The sequence below is a fragment of the Salvia hispanica genome, chromosome 6, assembly GCF_029641045.1.
Source record: "Salvia hispanica isolate PSC_SH4W2 chromosome 6, Shi_PSC_v1, whole genome shotgun sequence".
Classification (NCBI taxonomy): domain Eukaryota; kingdom Viridiplantae; phylum Streptophyta; class Magnoliopsida; order Lamiales; family Lamiaceae; genus Salvia; species Salvia hispanica.
The window spans coordinates 34,484,858-34,507,691 of record NC_142697.1 but is presented as its reverse complement, the minus strand read 5'-3'; the positions used below and the strand labels follow the sequence as shown (position 1 = coordinate 34,507,691).

The 22,834-nt window shown below is 38.1% G+C and overlaps 3 protein-coding genes and 1 pseudogene across 4 annotated transcripts; 2 read left to right on the top strand and 2 right to left on the bottom strand.

Moving 5' to 3' along the window:
* Nucleotides 1-4,393: 4,393 nt before the first annotated feature.
* Nucleotides 4,394-7,028, top strand: LOC148923681 (uncharacterized). The gene is made up of 2 exons (XM_089061809.1): nucleotides 4,394-5,122; nucleotides 5,450-7,028. Exons 1-2 carry the CDS (start codon nucleotides 4,414-4,416, stop codon nucleotides 6,859-6,861), a joined length of 2,121 nt encoding a protein of 706 aa, XP_088917935.1. The 5' UTR covers nucleotides 4,394-4,413; the 3' UTR covers nucleotides 6,862-7,028.
* Nucleotides 7,029-7,471: 443 nt separating this feature from the next.
* On the top strand, nucleotides 7,472-8,581 carry LOC125206687 (F-box protein At3g07870-like). The gene has a single exon (XM_048105926.2). It carries the CDS (start codon nucleotides 7,472-7,474, stop codon nucleotides 8,579-8,581), a length of 1,110 nt encoding a protein of 369 aa, XP_047961883.1.
* Nucleotides 8,582-10,152: 1,571 nt separating this feature from the next.
* On the bottom strand, nucleotides 10,153-12,669 carry LOC125203820 (F-box protein CPR1-like; annotated as a pseudogene). Its single transcript, XR_016132938.1, has 3 exons — nucleotides 12,586-12,669; nucleotides 10,815-12,056; nucleotides 10,153-10,620 (listed from the first exon to the last, which is right to left on the bottom strand). The product of XR_016132938.1 is annotated as an F-box protein CPR1-like (transcript).
* A 951-nt stretch (nucleotides 12,670-13,620) lies between these two features.
* Nucleotides 13,621-17,157, bottom strand: LOC125204183 (Pentatricopeptide repeat (PPR) superfamily protein). The gene is made up of 2 exons (XM_048102755.2): nucleotides 14,410-17,157; nucleotides 13,621-14,068 (listed from the first exon to the last, which is right to left on the bottom strand). Exon 1 carries the CDS (start codon nucleotides 17,019-17,021, stop codon nucleotides 14,592-14,594), a length of 2,430 nt encoding a protein of 809 aa, XP_047958712.1. The 5' UTR covers nucleotides 17,022-17,157; the 3' UTR covers nucleotides 13,621-14,068; nucleotides 14,410-14,591.
* Between the last annotated feature and the right edge of the window lie 5,677 nt (nucleotides 17,158-22,834).

Here is a 22,834-nt window from a genome sequence, read left to right as displayed (position 1 = left end):
TGTACAGGAAGTGTAGTTTAATAAATATTTGAAATCCCCCTACTTTTGATATGGAATTCAAATTGTGAAATTGGAGAAGAATTTTTATGATACCAAACATTGAATTTGGAATTGGAGGTTCCAATTTCAATTCCCTACGTCTATTTCCATACACCGAACGGAGCCTAAAAGGATTTAAAAAACGAATAAAATAGTGATTAGAAGAAGCCCTAATTCCTAATTCAAAAACACACACAGCTATGCCGCGGCTATCATTCCTTCTTCAATCAGTGATTCAATCCATCAATGGCGCGGCATGATTTCTTCACTAATCTACCATCAGAACTCACCACCAACATACTCTCACGTCTCCCTCTCCGAAGCATTTCAATCAGCAAATGCGTCTGCAAACCATGGCGCAATCTCCTCAGCTCCCTCGATTTCGCCAAATCCCTCCTTTCCAAATCCCAAAACCCACCCCTCCTAGCTTGCTTGATGCCGGCGAGGGCGCACGATAAGTTCGGCTCTACTCGCTGCAGAGTTTTCGAAATTGAAGAGGAATTCCAAGTCGAAGACGAAGAAGACCAATTAAAATCAAATTCAAAATCAAAATCAAAATCTCGACCAAGAGGAACACGACGATGAAGACGATGCCCAATTTCAAAATCAAAATCAAAATTTCCATGAACTTCACTACAATCGCCTCACTGATTTCGATACCCCTCGGAAAATCGGTGCCAGTATCAATGGTAGGTATTCCAGCTAGTGGATTGTTTCTTCTATACTCAGAGTTAGCGCATCCTGACATCCCTCTTTTTATATGGAATCCTCTCACTCGTGAATACATCAACCTCTGCTGCCCCAATCAATCCATTTCGTTTAATTTTATGCTTAGTTTTGGATTTGGTGTGAGCAAAATTAGCGGGCAATATAAGGTCGTTTGCATCAATCGCGACGTCTCTGCTCATCACGTATCCACCCTCGGAACGGGAGCATGGAGGCGTGTTGAAGCCGGCCCTGCCTCTGGTTTCGGATTCAAATGAGATGGACGGGTTGTGTGTAATGGAAACCTCCGTTGGACTGTGTATGATTCCACTCGGCCCTTGTTGATATGTGGTTTCGACGTTGAAACGGAATGTTTTAGCATCTTCTCTGCTCCTGCTGCTGCTGTAGATGAGCGTCTAGCTGTGGAGTTGAGTGTTTTGAGCGACTGTCTGTGTGTTTCTTACGTGTGGGACAATGAAATTGTCATCTGGTCGATGGAGGAATACCGAGTCGAGGAATCTTGGACCATAGAGTATAGGTTGAGTACTAATGGTTTTAATTTTGATTTTGCTATTCGCGATAAAATGGAGTCTGTCTATCCTATCAAAGTTTTCAACGATGGTGACGTTTTGATGTTGATGGTGGCGAGCGATATTAACTTCTACAACAGAAAGAGGCGTCTCATCTACTACTCCAGCAAGACAGGTACTATTCAACAGCTCGGTATGATCAATGAACAGCTCGGTACGATTGGGTCAAACGGTATGGATGTGGAGCAACACCGTACGATCGAGGATGTGTATGTAGGGAATCACCTTACCCGTGCCATGATTTTTACTCCAGCCCTTCTCTCGCTAAAGAGTTTCGGAATTGAGAATGTGATCTCATTCTAGTTCATAATGTTAGTCTAAGTTTGTGTTTTGTCGTTAGCTGGTCGTGTTTGTCTCAAAGGTTTGACTTTACCCGTGCCAACCCAACACGTGCTATATGCCACTGTTAGCTAGTAGTAGTATATAACTTGTACGGTGCTTTCTAACTCTATGTAATCTCTGTAACCTCGTTCTAGTTGATATTAACCAACTTATAATTTTTGTTGTTGTCGTGTCGTGTTAACACAACTTAAATTTCAATGTTATGAGTTCATGTTTGTATTTAATGTTTTCTTATTATATGGTGTTTGGGTTTGATCTTATCATGTTTTGTCGTTAATCCTGTCGCGCCTATAAAAGAAAATGGACTGATTTTATGTGGATGTACCAAATATGAACTGTTGTAGTCTATTGTCTATAATCTCGCTCTAGTTTATATTGTTAAATCGCTTTGTTGTCTTAATTTTACTTGATGCGTTCGTGTTAAAGGTTTTCTTTATTGTGCGGTGCTCGGATTACTGTCTTTGAAAGTTGTCGGACTCAATTTTGTGGATGCACCAAAAATATAGAAGATGAACTATAACTTTTAGAAAGGAAGGACTTGTATAGTAACAAAAAATCCTTATCTTTGCTTAAATGAGTTTCAAGTTTTAGTATTTTAAAAATTGAATACGCTGGTTCGACTAGTTAGATGGCGAACCGGCGCTGTTTGACACGATCATGACATAAAAATTGTTGATTAAGTTATTATATTTTCTCTAAACTAAATCAGTGCTCTAATGTGTTTCTTATATTCCAATAAATTTTAAAATATTTTATTCAAACTAAATAAGTGTACCAATATATTTCTTATATTACAAAATTCTTGTGATAGCAATGTTAAATGTATTTCTTATATTCCAACAAATTTTAAAATATTTTATTCAAACTAAATAAGTGTACCAATATATTTCTTATATTACAAAATTCTTGTGATAAGTTTGCTGTTCACATAATGAAATTTTTTATGTAGATTCATATGTAATTCTTCGACCCCTCGCGGTCTACTTTCTATTAATAACTTTGCGAATCCCATAATGATTATGACCTGGATCAAATCGATTTTTGTTCGAATCCCTCCTTTTATTTTAATGAATTTTTTAATTGTCCAGTAACGAATATAATTCGATGAAAGAAAGTTAAGAAAAAATAATATAAATGGAATCAATAGCTGTAATGAACATCAATCTAAACATTAATATATTTTCGTCAACCTAAAACAAGTGCTTCAATGTATTTTTTATATTCCAACAAACTTTAATATATTGCTCATTTTTTTTGTAATTATATTAAAAGACATAACTAAATTAGTGCTCTAAACATTTCTTATAATACACACCCTTCATCCCCAAAAAATAGACAAAGTTGTATATGGCACGATTTTTAATTAAGAGAGAAATTGAAAAAAGTAAGTAAGAAAGAGGGAAAAGGTAGTAAAAGTAGTGTCGTGGAATGTGGGGTCCACATTATTAATGGTGTGTAATTGGTTAAAAACTTTCTATATTTAGACTTTGTCTAATTTTGGGAAATGGTCCAAAATGATAAGATTAATTAGTCTATATTTTTGGGACGGATAGAGTATTAACTAACACCTGCGGATCCCGGGGGCAAGAGGAGACAACCGCCCCCTTCCCGGCCGTCCGGAAAGCCTAAATATCCCTTATAATCGAGCTGGAAATAGCAAAATCGCCGCTCCGTACATGGAAAAATATGAGTTTTCAACAAATGTTGTACTTCCTCCGTTCCATAGTAATAGAGTCATTTTATCATTTTGGTACGTTCCATAGTAATAGAGTCATTTCCCTTTTTAGTAAAAGTCAACCCATTTTTTCACACCTACTTTACTCTCTCTTACTTTATTCTCCATTCATCTCTCTACCTTTTTCATTTTCCACTTTATTCTCCATTTACTTAACTCACCTAACACAATTTTTCTTAATCTCCGTGCTGAAAAGAAACGCCTCCGTTACTATGGAACAGAGGGAGTATTAAAGTTAGTAGCCTAGGGGTTGTGTTGTTAGACTTTTAACCAGTCGTCCATGGAACAACTCTCATTAAAAGCATTTTTTCTCCTTTTAACCTTTTTTTCTTTATTTTATCAATTCATATGACTTCTTATTGCCAAATCAATTATCAAACCATTGAAATACTTTTTGAATCTATATTTTTATTAGTTTACACATTATTTTGTTATACTATATGTATTACTAGTATAAAGTACTTATTTTATGTAACTTTTATTGCATCTTATTACTTGTATATCAAAATAAACATTTGAAATATTTATGGAGTATAAATATTTGTTATTTAGTGTAGCATTACGTTTTTTTACTTTTATATTTTTAATTAATATATTATTTAAGTTTATTCTTAAAAAATTATATTATTTTTTTAATATTTAATTCCGTCCCTCTATAGTTAGTTTTCGGATCCGCCACTGTTAACTACTAAGTTCTCCATATAGTATTTCCCGTCCTATATTAAGTAAGTGTTTCATATATCTCATTAAAGATTACTATTATTAGTCAAAAAGGTTGCAATTATCAACCCACGGTCTCACACGCATTATACGTGTTTTTTCCCTTTCTAGTTTTGCTGATGTGAAAAACATGGCAGAAAACACATGCTCACACACACCTACTGTTATGAGATTCAAATTATTATAGGGATGGAAATATATATATATACATAATTAATACCCTCCATGGCTTGATTCATTATACCAACAACCTCATCAAAATAGCAATTTAGTAGCATTTTCATGGCCACCTTTTTCTTGTTTCTTTTGCAATTCATGCTTTTAATTACAATAAACATCCTCTTCATGCTCACCTCATCTGCACCACTAACCGATTTCACCACCGATCGAGATGCTCTTCTCGCGTTCAAAAAAGGCATTACTGTCGACACAAGTGGCGTGTTGAGCAAGAAATGGCTCACCAACACTTCCATCTGTCACTGGGCCGGCATCTCGTGTGGAATCAAACACCAAAGAGTCACAGCCCTCGATCTCTCCAACTTCGGCCTCCATGGAAGCCTCCCCCCACATCTCGGAAACCTAACCTTTCTCCAGTCCTTGGACGTCAGCTCCAACAATTTCACAGGCGTCTTACCAGCTGAGCTGTCTAAACTACGCCGTTTGAAGCTAGTAAACGCGACATGTAACAACTTCAGTGGAGAAATACCGAGAGGTATCCTTACAAACATGTCGGTATTGGAATATATTGATCTGAGGTTTAACAACCTATCGGGCGCTCTCCCAAGAGATATATGCAATAACACTCCGAAACTGAAGGGATTATCTCTCATTACGAATCAAATATCTGGAAAAATTCCAAGGAGTATACACAAGTGCAGCAAGATGGAGGAGTTGAGCTTGTCGACGAATATGTTCAACGGAAACATACCAACCGAAGTTGGGAATCTTACCATGCTTACACTTTTATCTATAGATGATAATGATCTCCAAGGTAACTATAATGAAATGGAGCTCTCACATTGATTTAACTATTCTACTAATTAACTTCATTTTTCCATATTTTGATAGGAAGTATTCCGCCTTCTATCTTCAACGTTTCGCGTTTGAAATTCATATATCTCGATGGCAATAAACTGTCTGGAAGCATACCCAAAAATTTGGATAATTTACTCAAACTCCAAGTGTTGTGTCTTAGCAACAACAACTTAACAGGTGCGATCGAGGAACAACTTATATCTATATCTTGATCACACTTAGTTTTCTGTTAAGTCAATATTATCCAACCTTATTCACAGTTATAACATACTATTATTCACAGGCGAAATTCCAACCTCAATCACGAACGCTTCTCAGCTTGTTTTTATACAGATGAGCTGTAACTCATTCGTTGGTACCATCCCCGACTTTGGTAATCTAAGACAGCTGCGATTCCTTAGTCTACGGGAAAATAATCTGACTGGATTGGGATTTCTCTCTTCTTTTACAAACTGCCCTAATTTGAATGTCTTGCATATTACTAACAATCCGATGATGAATAGTACCCTTCCATCTTCCTTCGGAAATTTGTCTACTTCACTTATCAGCTTTTCAGCATCTAACTGCAGCATCAGAGGGAAAATTCCTGCTGCAATTGGAAATTTGAGGAATTTGGTGATTTTGGATTTATCCAACAATCAACTCACAGGATCCATCCCAACTACATTTTCGATACGTTGTAGCCTTCAGTCACTCTACTTAAATGTTAACAAGTTGGAAGGATCATTACCCCGTTCCCTTTCCAATTGTCGATGTCTGCAGCTTCTTAATTTTGGAAACAACAGAATACAAGACACTTTTCCGGTTTGGACGGGAAATCTCACTTATCTTCGAGTCCTCATATTGGCATCCAACAACTTCAGCGGTAACATTTCTCCTCTCGCTCCCAAGGCTACAGTTCCATTCCCTAAGCTGCAAGTTTTTGATATATCTCATAACGCATTCGTTGGCAATCTTCCCCACGGATATATTACGAATTTCAAAGTGATGATGGATGTACAAGAGAATCATCGAGGAGAACAAGTTCAGATTCCGAGTTATACAAAGTCATTCGTGTTGAGAGTGAAAGGTTATGATCGAGAATATACGAAAATTCTGAAAACATTCACAACAATCGACATGTCATTCAACAGATTCTCCGGCAGTATCCCAAACACCATTGGAAATCTGAATTCCTTGATACATCTGAATCTGTGTCACAATTGCCTCACAGGAGGTATACCTGCATCTCTTGGAAACTTGACAGAACTCGAGTCGCTGGACCTGTCTTCAAACCGATTGGAAGGGGAAATTCCAGCGGAGCTAACAAAGCTCACGTTTCTTGCTGTGATGAACCTTTCCATGAATAATCTTTCAGGGATGATACCTCAATCCAATGGCCAGTTTTCCACATTCGAAAATACATCATATGTTGGGAATTCTGGACTATGTGGATTTCCTTTATCACGAAAATGCAAAGGGCCTTCGCCTCCAGTGATGATGGAAGAAGATGATGATGACGACTATGGTATTCTAGAGGGATTCTGTTGGCAGGCTGTTGTTTCCGGATATGGATGTGGATTCGTAATCGGTGCGATTGTTGGTTATCTGATTCTTGGGTATGGAAGGCCTAAATGGTTGTTGGATTGGCTCTATGGATTTTACAAGATAAAGATGAGAAGAAGCCATAGAAGAAATGTGGCACCACAAAGATAACAAGGTTGAGCTTCAAAGTAGTATATATATTTTACATTATTGCTGTTTGCTTAACCTTTCTTTGCATGTTATGTTGAACTTACTAAGTGATGTTGTAGATTTAAGACTATATAGAATATACCAGTTGAGTTTTGCTTCGTTATACTCCATAAATGGACAATTATGTGCTTAATAGTCATGAATTTGAGCACGAAAAATTATTTGTGGATGCACCACACCCTTATTCCTTAGAGCATAACTAAAATATAATCTCATTCCTTGATTAAAATACGAAAAATTATTATTCAATTTAATGGCTATTATTATATGTTCATAATATAATCATCATTTTATGGTAGTCATCAATTTCAATTTTGACTAGATAAGTTATATTAATAAATTTTTTTTAAAAATAAACAACATATTCAATTTGACTAGAAGTGAATATATAGAATATCCTATTTTATATTACAATATAAATCTACCATATAGAATGCTGTAAATAACAATATTTCTAAAAAAATTATTTCACCATAAAATAGAAAATGTAATACAAAAATAAATGGAAAATATAGAAAAAAACAGAAGTCTGTTTGTCGTCTTATTTGAACAGCAGAAACTCTCTTCATTAATGGAGCAAGATTTCTTCACAAATCTACCATTAGATATCAACACTAACATCCTCTCACGTCTCCCTCTTCGAAGCATTGCAATCAGCAAGTGCGTTTGCAAGCCGTGGCTCAATCTGCTCGAGTCCAACGATTTCGAAATCAAAACCCCACCCGCCCTGGCTCGCGTGACGTCGAATAATTGGTTGTCACATTGCATGATTTTCGAAATTGAAGACGAAGAAGAAGCCGATCTGGACAGCCATGACCTTCACTACAATCGGCTCACAGATTCGAAAATATATCACGGGTCATCAATAGCAGGTGTCGCTGCTAATGGATCGCTTCTTCTATTGGTTGTTGTAACCACATACTCAAATCCTACATGTTGTCTTCACATATGCAATCCGATCACTCGTAAATATGTCTACCTCGACTTGCCTGAGGCATACACTTGTTATTTGAGTTTTGGATTTGGTTTGAGCAAAATAAGCGGGCAATATAAGGTGGTATGTATCAATACTTTCTCTGGATCCCATCATGTATACACCCTCGGAACAGGAACGTGGAGGCGCCTGGAAGATGGCGCTCCTTCTGGTTTTAATCTCCCTTCTATTACGGCACAATCTGCATTAAATGGCAACCCACATTGGACCTTACGTGATCCGAAGCAAAGAATGTGGATTTGTGGGTTTGATGTTGAAACGGAATGTTTTAGCATATTCTCTACTCCTCCTCCCATAGATGGACGTGGTCGTCTAAACGGGAAGTTGGCTGCTTTGAGGGACTGCCTCTGTTATTCATACACATGGGACGATGAAATTGTCATCTGGTTGATGAAGGAATACCAAGTCGAGGAATCTTGGACCATAGAGTACAAGTTGAGTACTACTAGGTTTGGTTTTGATAAGACTAAAATTCTTTATGTTATTCCTATCAAAATTTTCAAAGATGGTGACATTTTGATGTTGATGAATAGCAACCAGCTCATCTACTACTCCAACAAGACGAGAACTACTCAAAAGATTGATATGTTTAAGGATGCATCTAAAAAGTGTACCTTCGCCCTGATTTTCACTCCTAGCCTTTTATCACTCGAGAGTTTTGGGATCAAGAATGTGTTGTCGTTCTAGTTTATAATATGAGTCTACATTTGTGTGTTCGTGTTTATACATTGTGGTCATATCTAAGGCTTCATTATTTGTAGTGTTCGGGTTTGTCCTTATCGTGTAGACCAGACACTAGCTAGCATATATATTTTGGGATGTCATCTATGATTTCGTTCTAGTTCATAATGTAGTCTACATTTGTGCTTTATTATTATTTGGTCGTATTTGTGTCAAATTTATGTCTTGGTGTTCGGGTTTGGCCTTATATCCAACATTCATGATATGTCAAGGCTATCGTGGATTGTTGTCTATAAATTCGTGCTTCATAATGTTAACCTGCATTTTGTCGGTACTAAAATCGTGTCAACCCGAATTAAATTGTATTGTTATCATGTCAATGTTTGTATGAAACGTATTACTCCCTCCGTCCCATAAGAGTTGAGACAAAACTTTTGGGCACGGAGGTTAAGAATTTATATTAAATAAATAGGAGAGATCGAAAAAAGTAGACTAGATAAGAGAGAGTAAAGTAAATGATGAAATAAAAAAAGAGTGATTAGATGTTTTGTCTTTTGTTAAAAAAGGAAATGACTCAACTTTGTTGGGACGGACTAAAAAGGAATACGACTCAACTTTGTTGGGACGGAGGGAATAATATTTTTTTTCCGATTGTTAACGATTTTGAACCAAAATCACCAATTCATAATTCGAGAACAATGGCACCCGAACTTTATCACCTGAAACACAGGTCAGGCCCGATAGCCCATTTATGACATTTCCAGTTTCAAAACCTGAGTCGTGGATTGTTTCTGGGCCAAATTTACAGGAACTTTCAGGCTGGCTTCAAATGTTTCTTCTTTAACTTTAGATAAATTCTTGGAAAAGTGGTCATTTAACTCGCATTAGTTTTGGTTATCTTCGGTCTTCAAGTCAATTTTATTACTTTAAACCACAAATGCGAAATGCACAAAAGTTAAAGGTTCAATCTCGTGGTCATTTCACAATTGTCCCATTACAGTTAAAATTCTTATAAAATTTGTTAAATCTCGTGGTCATTTCACAATCGTCCCATTACAATTAAAATTCTTATAAAATTTGTTATGACTTTTGTAACTTTCGTCATTATATCTTCCCAACATGCATAATAATTACTCTCTCCGTCTCTGAAAATTCATCACTTATTTCCTTTTTCGTTCATCCCTAAATATTTGTCACCTTTCACTTTTACTATTTTTGGTAGTAGACTCTACATTCCACTAACTCATTCAACTCATAATTTATTATAAAACTAATATATAAAAATAGAACCCACGTGTCATCAACTTTTTCAACTCACTTTCTATTACATTTCTTAAAACCCGTACTAGGTCAAATGGTGTTGAATTATTAGGGACGGAGGGAGTAATAAACATCTAGAAATCAATCATTATGATGTAGAAGAATGTTAAATCAGCTCAGAAGTCAACAAAAATTATGATATCAATAACAAATTTCGTGGAATTTTAATGGTATGAAACAATTACAAAATGTACAAAAATTATAAATTAATTCGCTACTTTTAAAAGTTACGAGGTTGCCCAGAAGTCAACCAAAAGTTATAACTCAAATGGCAATTTTCCCTTAATGCATTGACCTCGTTAATTATTAATAAAAAAAATGTTATAGTTCAAATAGGAAACATGCTTCTAAATCGATTTATATATTGACAGTTTGACACCATTATCATACTCTTTTTTCTATACAACGATTGCTATATCAGAGAGAGCAAATATATATTTAGAGAGAGTCACACTAGGTTGAAATTGGCCCCAAAGTGCAAAGCAAAGACCTATTATAAGCCATTGGATCAGAAAATGGAGGGCCTAGATCGGATTATAAATGTATTATCATGGTCATTAACTCATTATGCAATGTCATTATAAGGGTGTTCATCTCAAACCATAATCTCAAGAATATTATGTACTTACCATCAGAGATTCAAACTTGAGCAGATGCTCCATGGCTCTTGTATCCATAAATCACAGATGCTTTAGCTTCAAATATTCCTAGACCAATTTCCTGCACTAAAAATATAATTGTCAGCCCGGAGCCATGGCATCCAAAGTGTATGAAACGATGTCGTTGGAATCAAATGGACGAAAAAGATATGAACTTCCATCTTATTGCAACGACATCGTCTCTTGAAGACAGTTTCTGTGTCATAATAGTAAACAAGGCTTCATAATTACATCGTATTAGAACATATAGGCATACATACCTAGATTAAGTTAAAAGCTCATAGTGATCCTCGGTGAAGGTTGGTTCTAGCTCCTTTCCAAAATTTCTCAGTGATAGAAAGCTTGGGGTGTGGAGAATTGCATTCACACGAAAATGATTTCCACTACAAGCTTCAAACATGACATCTCAATCTTCCTAATAGTTTTCGTCTTGTCAGAGTAGTAGAACAGCAGGTCTTCTTCATATTCCATCAGAATGTCACCATCTTCGAAAATTTTGATAGGCGAAACAAGCATATAGTCTCTACAAACGTCGCGGTCTTTTTTAATGACATATTCCTTTGTCCAAGATGTCTCATCCCCATACTCCCCCAAAACCCAGATGATGATTTTTTCTTCGGATGAATTATCACAAAGGCATAGGCTACCCGCCAAAGCTGACAAGCTCCCGACAGACCCTCCATTCACCAGAGAGGGATGAAAGAAGGTGCTGAAAAGCTCTGTTTCGAGATCAAAGCAAGAAATTTGTGGTGGCGTGCTTGGATCTGCCACCAACCAGTGAAGATTTCCGTTAAGAAATATCCCAATTCTGTCAAACAGTATCAGGGCAACGGGTATGACGCTTCTCCATGTTCGAGTTCCAAGAGTGTACACCTCGCAACGAGATTCGGTAAGCCTAATATTAGGCGAATCCTTTGTTTCGAATTTGTAGTCGTAGACAATCCTAACCACCTTATGTTGGCCAGTCGTTTTGGTCACTCCAAATCCATACGCGACTTTATCAGATGAAGAGCGGGGAGAGTCTATATTCGGACGAAGCTTGATAAATCGTCGTGTTATAGGGTTGCATACATAAAGTTCACAAGGTCGCTTGCCGGTCAGAAAAAGCAACCCATTAGCTGAACCCCGTATCAGTGCAGCGCGAGGGAAAACAAACTTGGTGACCGAGCTGTAGCGGAGATGATGGCGTTCAAGATCAAGCTTGTCTTCAAATTCAAAGATTTCGTACGAGTTCGTCTCCACATTAGACCGAACAACAGCCATCCCCGGGACTGACTTAGAAAGATGTAACTTGACAAACTCGCGAGTGTCGAGTAGCTTAAGCCATGATTTGCAAACACACTTGCAACGAATAACAGTTCTAGGGGGGAGCCATGACAGGATATTGATAGCGATTTCTAACAGTAAATTCACGAAGAATCCTCTCGCCATTTCAAGATTGTTCAGAGTTTAAATAGTCAGAATATCCAGATTATTGCAGTCTGCAAAATTCATCCCAATTTCTTCACCATTTCCCAAGCCGTATCAGAATGTTAATCGAGTAAATTCAACATTATGAAATCAATCTTTTACTAATGAATTTCTAGTAATTTCATCGAATCAATTTCAAACTCCAAAATCTTTGTAGCTAGGATAGGGCTTTCACTAGATATGAGATCAAAATTTGGGGGTAACATTTCTTCATTATTTAGAAGGAATTTCCAGAGTTTAGATGGTTAGAGTATCAGATTATTGCATTCTGCAAAATTTATCCCAATTTCTTCACTATTTCTCAAGCCGTATGAAATCAATTTCTGTACAGTTAAAACCTATTACTAATGAATTTCTAGTAGTTTCATCGTAGCAATTTCTAATCCAAAAGCTTTCTAGCTAGCTAGGATAGGGCTTTCAATAGATATGAAATCAACAATTTGGGGGTAACATTTGTGCACAGTCATCTTCTCACAAAACCAAAAAGAAAAAGGCAATCGACTAAAAGAATCTAAACATACAGAATCCAGAGCTGAAATGTAAGTAGCCGAGCAAATTTACCTGCTATGCCGTGAATTCAGATGGCCGATGAGTTACGGTATCGCCGATGATGTGTGACTGCTGAGTGAGTGGAAATGTCTACTTTTTCTCTTTCAGAAAAAGAAATAGGGACGTATTCAAATCCTTTTCATATCTTTTGTCCTTTTTTCTTCTTAATTCTAGCCCTACGATTTTATCATCTAACGGTTAGATTAATGTCACGTGTCATTTAATAATGCACATTTTCATTCTAATAATGCACAGCGGCTAATAATACAACATTATAGACTAATAATGCACATTTTCATTCTAATAATGCACAACGGCAAATAATGCAACATTATAGTCTAATAATGCATTGATCACAACCATCCAATTCAAGGATCCAACGACTGAGATTAAGAAGGAAATAGGACACTTAGGGTGCAAAGGAGCCTAACACACCCCAAAAGAAATATTTACAAATTAAATTAAATAATTAATAAAATACAATTTCAAAACAAAATAAAAAATAGAATAATCTCTTCATCACACCATAAGAGCATCCCAACGGGAGCAGATGGGAAGAGCACGCTCGTGCCAACGGAAGAGCTTCGTCTGCTCTAACGGACGCACATGCTTGGGCGACTGGGCTTTATTATAGCTGTTGGAAAAATGATTTTCTTAAAAAATAATTTGAGAAAATTTGGGAGAATTCAAAATATATACTGTACTATTTTTTTTACTTTCCCAAAAAATGTATCCGTTTCTTCCTACTTTAAATTTATTTTTTCATTTTTATTATCCCAAAATTTACATTTTTCATCTATAAATACCACTATTTTCACCCAATAAAATGGTAGTACAATTTAAACGATGATATGTTTGAGTAAACGCCCCGAACAAAATTGGGTTGTGATGGACGTACACCATATCAATCAAAAGCAACATCCCAGTGGCATAGAATCTTTTTAAAATTAAATTTGGAACATAAAATATGGACGGACACCATATCAATCAAAAGCACCATATCATTTTTTAAATTAAATTTGGAACATAAAATCTTTTTTGCTTCAATTGATAAAAATTTTAAACTATATATAGAAAATAAAGTTGAGCATAGCTTCAATTGGAGTAGAGACAGAGCAACTGAACCCAGTGGCATATTCATAGCAACATCCCATACAAATCAAGAAAATCTCTCACCTCTCATCATCAATCGGAATAGGAGACAAAATTTGGAGGACTCGTCCCTATGCATATTTAAAAACACACGATCCGATTGATCGTTGCGTCTTGTCTGCTTCCTTTTTTTTTTACCTTTCGCGTGCCTCATTCGTCGTTGCAAGTGCCTCCAAGCGACATTGCTCTTTCAACTTCGCTGCATCTTCCTCTCGTCTCGTTTCTTCTGCTTCCCTTATTGATTCGATCTCATCCCCTTGATTAATAGGCTCCTCATCGCCACAGAGCTCAGGTTGTGTATTCCACAGTTGCATAAAACATTGCACTTGAAGAAGTATTTGCTCTGCAATTTCAGTTACTCAATTACAATGAGGCAATTTATCATTATTTTCCTCCAAAAAGAAGAACTAAAGAAGGTAGTCTATTTAGACAAACTTCTCCTTGACATAGTTTGGCAAGAAATTATGCAACTAGCTATGCATTTCTCAGTTTCATGATCATTTAATCTATTTTATTACCGAATCGACACAATATATATTGGGATGTATTCAAATCCGAACACATCTTTGTTGCATTTCAGATCTAAGAACAATTATTAAGCCATTGGATTTGAAGATCTAATGGATACATTTTTATTGCAATTCATTCATTCTACAAAAATGCAGTTATCAGGAGTTGTTGTACCTGATGCCACGGAACATGGACGTTCGATCGCGACCAGAAGATTAGATCAACTCTGCAAGTCAAGAACTTCACTAAAAGGAGCAATGCAACAAGTAGTCTTGCTTTAGGGAATACGAGAGTTAAGGAGGTGGCAGCAATTCCTGAGATCGAGGATGGCTCGATTGCTCACCGACACATTTCCTTCACCAGTAATCACCACATGAGCATTCGCCATCCTTAAAATGATGAAACCTTTTTACATCTCTAACAATAATCTCTCTACTCTCAGCTTTCGACATGAACTTGATTGCATTGTGGCAGTCCCCACAAATACGCAGGTTCTTGAAGACTCTAATGGTGGCTTCACGAGGAAGCTTCAGGAGTCCATAAACGACCGCCAACTTCTCACTGTGAGTGGATAACGACTGCTCCTTTTGTTCCGGCACTATATCGTGCAATACATACTTAGTATCCGGAACGTATCCCAATTCCCTTAACCTCAAAACGAACTCCTCCAAATATCTATACACTTGATGAATCTCAGGGTGCACAGCATCGTCAACCAAAAACACGTGAACCTTCTTCTCAACCTCGAGCCAGCTACACCCCGGCTCCTTCTTCACTCCTCGATCCCTCATAAATTTACGGACTGTGGCAACACTATCCCACCGCCCTGCAGCAGCAAACATATTAGCCAAAAGGATATACGTGCCATCATGCTTCGGAATCATGTCAAAGAGATTTTCAGCAGCACGGACGCCTAAGTCCATGTTTCCATGAAGACGGCAGCCAGAAAGTAAAGCCTCCCAAATTTGTGACCCGGCCTCAAAAGGCATGGTCTGGATCACATTTTGAGCTTCGGTTAATCGCCCAGCTCGAGCCAACAAATCAACGAGTCGTGCATAATGATCTTCACAGGGAGTTATTCCATATACTTCCTTCATGGATTCGAAGTATTTCTTTCCTTCATCAACTAAACCGGCATGACTACAAGCAGAGAGGACCGTGAGGAACGTTATCCTATCAGGCAAAATGCGTTCTTCCAGCATCTCTTCGTATAACTCCGTTGCTTTGGCCCCATGCCCGTGTTGCCCAAGTGCTGCTATCATTGCATTCCACGACACAGAGTCGAGACACGGCATTGTGAGAAAAGCCTTGTATGCGGCATCAAGAGCACCGCATCTTGCATACATTGTTATAAGAGCATTTCCTGCTGAAAGGCTCGAGTCAAAGCCAAGTCGGATAAGCTGGCCGTGGAGCTGACGCCCTTGTTCCAAAGACGCAAGCACAGCGCAAGAGGTAATAGCGCCTGAAAATGCATAGTCGCACGGCTCAAGCCCGCAAGACTTCATCCTATTGAAAAGTTTCAAAGCTTCTTCGCCTAAGCCGTGTTGTGCTAACCCTGATATCATAACTGTCCACGCTAAAACGTTTTTCTCATACATCTCATCAAAAATGGCTTTCGCCTTGTCAATTTCCCCCACACTCACATAAGCTGACAACATCGCGTTCCATGAAACAAGATCCTTGGTGCAAGCGGCATCAAAAATGTTTCTTGCTTGGTGAACTTTACCACACTTCCAATATAAAGTGATCAAGGCATTGGTCACCGAAACCATGAAATCCGTTGGGGGTTTTGCCTCTATCCGAAGAATGTACGCATGAATCTGCTTACCATGAAGAATCAAGCTCGAATCAGCACAAGCGCTCAACACATTGGTGTAGGTAAAATCATCGTATTTAACCCCTAAAGACTGCATTTTTCTGAACATCTCAAAGACTTTCACAACCAACCCCTCTTGTACATATCCCGAAATCATAGAATTCCACGCCACCACCAAATCTTGATCCATCGAGTCAAAAAATTCTCTAGCAGCATCAAGATCTTTGTTTCTCACATACCCTGTGATCATCGTTGTCCACGACAGCTCATCCTTTACCGGCATCTCATCAAACAGTTTCCTCGCAGAGGCAAAAAGCGAAGAAGAAGACACGAAGGGAGAAAACGCACACTTGACATAAGCAGATAAGAGTGCATTTAAAACAGAAGTAACCAAACCGCAGCCGGATTTAAGCACAACGCAATGCATCTGATCGCATTGCTCCTCGCGAGTGGCTACAAGCGCCAAAGCTGCAAGCGTGCTTGTGAAAGTGAAACAGTCGGGTTCAAACCTCTTCCGCCTCATCTCACTGAAGAGACGAACGGCAGCATGGCCGTCGTTGCTATGGCAATAGCAAGCGATCATGGCATTGTAGCAGACCGTGTCTCGGATTCTCAGCGGGGTTTTCTCGAATATCTGTTTGGCCAAATTGGGGCTCCCAGAAGCAGAATATGATGCGATCATAGTGGTTCTTGCAACAATGTCTGGTTCGGGAATTTCATCGAACAGTTTCTCTGCGTAGCCCAAACGAGAGGATTTGCTGTAAATGTCAATCAAACGGTTACGAATGTGGCCGCGTGGAACGAAACCGGATGCAATCATGTGGGCATGGATTCCGGCGGCGATATGGTGGCCGGAAGGGCCGCGTTGGTGGCATAGATGAAGCTTGGCGGCGTAATTATTGGCCAAGGCACTGATATCCACCGTTTGCCGGAGTATTTGAATGGGATATACAGCTTTTGCGGCGGACATCAGTATAGCCGAAATTCTTGGAGATTCAAACGCTCAAAATCATGAATCCGGCGGCAAGGCAGCGGCGTGGTGGCTTGGTTAATAAATTTTGGAATAAATATAATTTTCAAAATTTATACACCTAAAATAAATAAAAAAAAACATAGTAACTTATTTTATTGTCAATGCAGAATATAAAGACTTTATGAATCATCTGAACTTAAATACTCATTCCATTTCTTAAAAATAAAATTTTGACAGTTTTTAAAAATAGAAATTTTTTGTTTATTAGACTATTTTTCGAAAATAGAAACACTCTATTTTTATTTTTCAATACAATTTCTAAATATTCATGTCCAAAAATTTTAACTCAATTTAATTGGGATGAAGGTAGTAATAAAACTCATGTAATATTTTATTTTCAAATAATGAAGGTAAAAATGTCAGTAATTATTCATCACTAAATTTTAGAATAAATTCTAATTCTGCTTTATTGAAAATGAAAAATACTGTACTAGACTACTAGTAGTGTACTTTCACGTTGGGCCTTTAATTTAAGTGGATTGGACCTTGACATAATTAAATAATGAATTTTCATTATAGGCTTCAATATTAATTTAAAATGGGCCAAAAACTAATTCTTTTGGGGCCAATTCTTTTTGGGCTCTCATTTAATTTATCTAGCGGACCAGTACTCTCTCACTTCTATGAAATATTGTCCAATTTTTCTATTTTAAGTACGTCTACAAAATATTGTCCATTTTATATTTTTTCATTTTTGGTAAATATATCACATTTTTTATTAACTCATACACTCATATTTTATTATAAAATTAATATATAAATATCATAATTACATTCCACTAACTTTTTCAACTCATCTCTTGCAAGTCATGGATAACATCTCGAGGGAGCAATTAAATTTAAAAAATAGGAGTATTAAATTAAATCGCAGCAGGCATAGTGTGCTTTTTATATTTAACACTTCTTCACCGACTCTATTTCACCCATCCCTCTCTCCTCTCTCTCTCTCAACAGAGCATCGAAATGGAAGTTCAATCGGGCGGCCGGAATTCATCATCGGCTCCGTCGAATAATGGAGATCGACGGAATCGGATTCGGTATGCTCACTGCAGCTGCTTCAGGCGGTGTTGTCGCTGTTTTTGCTGCTTCTATTCCTATCCTTAATCTCTGTTTTTCATGATCATCGTTCATCAGCTGTTGCTGAGATGTAAATCTTAACTCTGTAGTATTATTATGTATTTGGAGACTATTTTCTTTTGTTGGATTTGTGTGCTTCTCTCCTCTTTAAACCTTTATCTATCTATCATTAAATTGGACTTAATGGAACTGTAAAATAAATTTTAATAGAAGTGATTAATGTATTTGGAAAAAATGTTTTACCTATAAATATTGCTAATAATAATTAATTAATATTTTGATGATATTCAATTGATTTAATTATTAAAAAAATAATAATTAATTAATAGTATATTGTACTATATGGAGAAATTTTAAATTATATTAAAATAAAATTGTAAATTACTATAAGATACTCCTTCCGTCCTCAAAGAATATGCACTTTGGGATCGACATAGGTTTTAATACAAAATTGATAAAGTAAGAGAGAGATAAAGAAAAAAAGTAAATAAAGTATTGTTGGTGAAGAATGTGTCTCACGTTATTAAAGAGAACAGAGTTTCAAAATTAGAAAGTGCATACTTTTATAGAACGGACTAAAAAGAAAAAAGTGCATGTTCTTATGGGACGGACTAAAAAGGAAAGAGCGCATCCACGGAGGAAGTAATATTTTGTCCGCTAAAAAAAGATTAACATAAAGAAACTATGATTTAGGCATATGATATATTTACGTGGCAACAAAATTTGACTTAAATTGATTGCGTAACGTAAAGAAGTACTAGTAGACAAGTAGTAATAATTTTGTAAGTGTTGATTAATTTTATGATGTTTACCGATGATTTTACTTACTAGAGTGTTGATTAATTTTGTGATGTTTAATAATTATTTTACTTACCTAGAGTGTTGATTAATTTTGTGATGTTTATCAATTATTTTACTTACTAGAGTGATGATTGATTATGATATTTTAATTTTGAAAAATATCGAATGTCTAGAAAAGGACCTAAACTTAGTTGCCTCCAATCTTTTCTAGAAATCACTAGGGCCATCAAAGCCCACCTGCAGCAACCAGCCGATGGATAGGATACGGTTGAAACCGACGAATTTCCGTACAAAGGGAGTAGGAGATTTGTTTTGAGTTATAAGGAAGAATGGAAGATGAGAGATTAATGTGACGCAGATGTCTATGATTCAAATCAATACTCATCTATAAACTTCAGAAGGCCGAGCTATGTGTTGTGGTAATAGCCCTCGGGTCCTTCAATAATTTTAATCTTTTAGAAATTTAAGTTAGAATTCTAATTTTATAAACCGCGCACGAATAGGAATTCCATTTTTCTATTTTAGTCAGTCTGCAAAGAAGAGTTCCGGTTCACTTTTATCATAAATATATTCCCTTTGGCCCAACTGAGTTGAGTTACTTCTTTTTTATACTCGTTTTGAAAAAATCATGGTAGTAAATAGTTAAAGTGGATAAATAGTAAAATAAAAGCAAGAATGATGTAGATAAGACTCTTATACATGGTTCTCGCTTTTAACTTTACTATATATCCACTTTAACTATTTATTGGAGTACGATTTTTTTCAAAACGAGTGCAAAAAAAATGACTCAACTTAGTTTGGACGGGGAGTAATATGGTCTCATATTTCACTCACTCGTTTCACTCCATTTCATTTCAAACTATTATATATAAGTGAGACCCATTCCACTCATATTTCAATTAAAACTATTATATATAAGTGAGACTCATTTCAAGAAATGGGACTTCTAATGGTTAGAGAGAATATTATTTCAATAATTAAATTTGAGGATAATCACTTTGTAGCATATCATTTCTTTGGTTCTATATTAGTTCTTTAATGCTATAACTTATTGATTTTATATCAATGTTATTTCTCTTAATTTATTGTAAGATTATCAAAAAAATCATTGAAATTTTAATTTTTTTAAAAAAATTGTTAAATTTTGTTAGTTGATTTTAGTTTTTGTTTTGATTTCAAGAGAAAATGTAGATAAGTAGATTATGAAATGTCTTCTAGGTTTTATCAACATAAGAGCATCCACGATAGAAATCGGCCAGCCATAGGCCAACCGCAATAAAAATAATTCAAAACAACTACATTTACGAAATTAAATTTACGATTAAATTGCGGAATTAAATTTACGAGACATATACGGAAAAATTCATTCATATCATTAAAAAAAAAGGTACATAGATAAAAAAAAATACATTATTTTTTTCAAAAAAAGGGCTTCCACACACGAGCCCGCCACTCTCTACTCCTCGTCGTCGCCGCCGCCACCCGGGGTATCTGAGCCCGCGTCTAAACCCCCCACCAGTGCCCTCGAAGCATCCAAATCCACCCGCATGTTCTCGAGCATCAAGTAGAGGAACCTCTTCTCCGTGGGGTGGTTGCAGCCTTCCACTCTTGGAAGACCGCGAACATCCGTTCCTCCGTTTTTGCACGCGAGAATAAGGTTACGCGCGTGGGGGGGGCGGGTGCCGAGATGACCTCCTGGGGCGATAGGGGGGATCCTCCCCTCGCTGCCCGTTGCGCCCGCTTTTGGCCAACCGGGCGAGGGCGACGAGCAGAGGATGGAGGGGACGGAAACTCCTCAGCATCTGGGGGAAGGTCGTGGGATCCGCTGCTGCTGCCGCTGTAGTCGCCGGAATAGTTCAACCTCTGCTTCTACGGCCACCCAGCGTCGCACCCCGCCTGGAACTTCTCGGAGTCCTTCAACAACACATAGCATTCCCAGAAGAGGAACTCCTTATACTTCCCCGGAAAGGGGAATTGACTCTCTGCTATCCTCCGGGCGTCTTCCTCATTCTGCCCACTAGTAAGCTGGCGAAGGGCGTTGGCGTACAACCCCGAAAATCGGCCGACCGCGGCCCTGATCCGTTCCCACTCCTTCCGGCACTCCTCCCCGTTGTAGTCCTTCCCATGCGGGCAATTCCTCCTGTAGGCTGCTCTAATCTTCGCCCACATGTTGACGACCCGCTAGTTGTTCGCAACCAGCGGATCGTCGCAAACCGACAACCACGCCTTGGCCACGCCGGCGTACTCATCCTCCGTCCACTTCCTCCGCGTTGGGTGTCGTGAACAGCGGGCTGCGACGACTCGCCGACCACCTTGCCCTTCCCCTGGCCTTCTTCTTCTTCGGCGCAGCCCGACCCGCTGGAACGGGAGTGCCCGGGTCCCCGAGATCAATCCTCATCTCATGCAATGACAAAAGGTCATCGCCAGTGAACGTCTCCACTTGGGTCGACGTGTGAGGCGAAGCCATCAAAAAATCAAGAGAGGGACGATAGACCGTGTCCCCCCACCCACCCCGTTGACCCCTGCATCCCGGGATGTATACCGGGCTGCATCCCTCCCTGCCATACCGGCATCATCCCCATCATCTGCTGCTGCATCTAGGGCATACCTCCCCACCACGGCGTTACCTGCCCGCCGCTCGCCTGCACCCCGCCCGGCATCCCCCCTCCCCCCCCCCCCCCGGTTCCCCCCTGCATCCCCCCGGCGCTCCAGCCATCATCCCCATCAACTGTTGCCAAGGGACATTAAACCCTAGGCCCATCTGGCCTCATCTAGATCCCACGGGTACCGTGGGAGTATGAGAGCCGCTCGTCGCCGGACTGGACTCGTTGTTGTTGTCCATCACTCGATGTTGCTCTTGTACAGAAATTTAGAGAGAGAGAAAACTCGTTAAAACAAGTGGTGCAAATGAAAATGAAACTAAAATCGCGTATATATAGGTATTCAAAAATTTTTTTTAAAAAAAACGAAAATTGGCGCTGGCCGATCGGCACGCCACAATGGCGGCTAGCGCACCCGAATCGGCCAGCCCACGCCGATTTTCTCGCCAATTCTCGGCTGGCCGATTGCAATGGTTCGGCTAGCCGATCGGCTAGCGACGCGAATCGGCTAGCCGCTATTATGGATGCTCTAAAAATGACCGGCTCCGTTCTCCTCTAATTCCACATGCACTTTGAACAATTTAATTTAGAGGAAACCGAATGAATTCAAACTCATGTTTTTTTTTCAATTGCTTCGAAGTCGATTCCACCAATCAACTAAGTCACTATACGAGACGTAAATACTGAGCTTACCTAAGTAAAGGATAGCTAAGGAATCCTTAAGTGATGTGGATTGTGAATATCCTAAAGTCACCTATTACCGTGCACTTTTTATCATGTTCATCTTAACTCCATCCCTACAAAATGAACTAAAAATTGAGATCAAAGCCGTGGCAAAGCAAATTATTATAAAAACACAATCAAGATAAAGATTAAAGGGTTAGTTAGATTATGGAGTAATTTATAAACATGGTTTGATTGGTTTCCAAACCACCAACACAACATTGCAGTTATGATCCACAGTTGCCATGTTTTGACTCCACAATTATACCCATTTTTTTAAATAAAAATTAAGCAATGATTTAAAAAAGATTAAAACATTAATTCAAGTAGTGCATGAATTTCCGGCTAAGGGACAAAAAGCATGAGATCCGGTTTAGCAGGTGAAGAAAGTGACTCACAAAAAATCTTTTTTCATACAATACTATAATGCTGCCCTCCACAATCCCACCCCAAAAAAAGGAAGAAATTTGAAACATGACAACAAAAAAAATAGTCTTGGAATTGATGTGTGTTTCTTGTCTCTGTGTGTTTGAGAGAGAGGAATTTCAT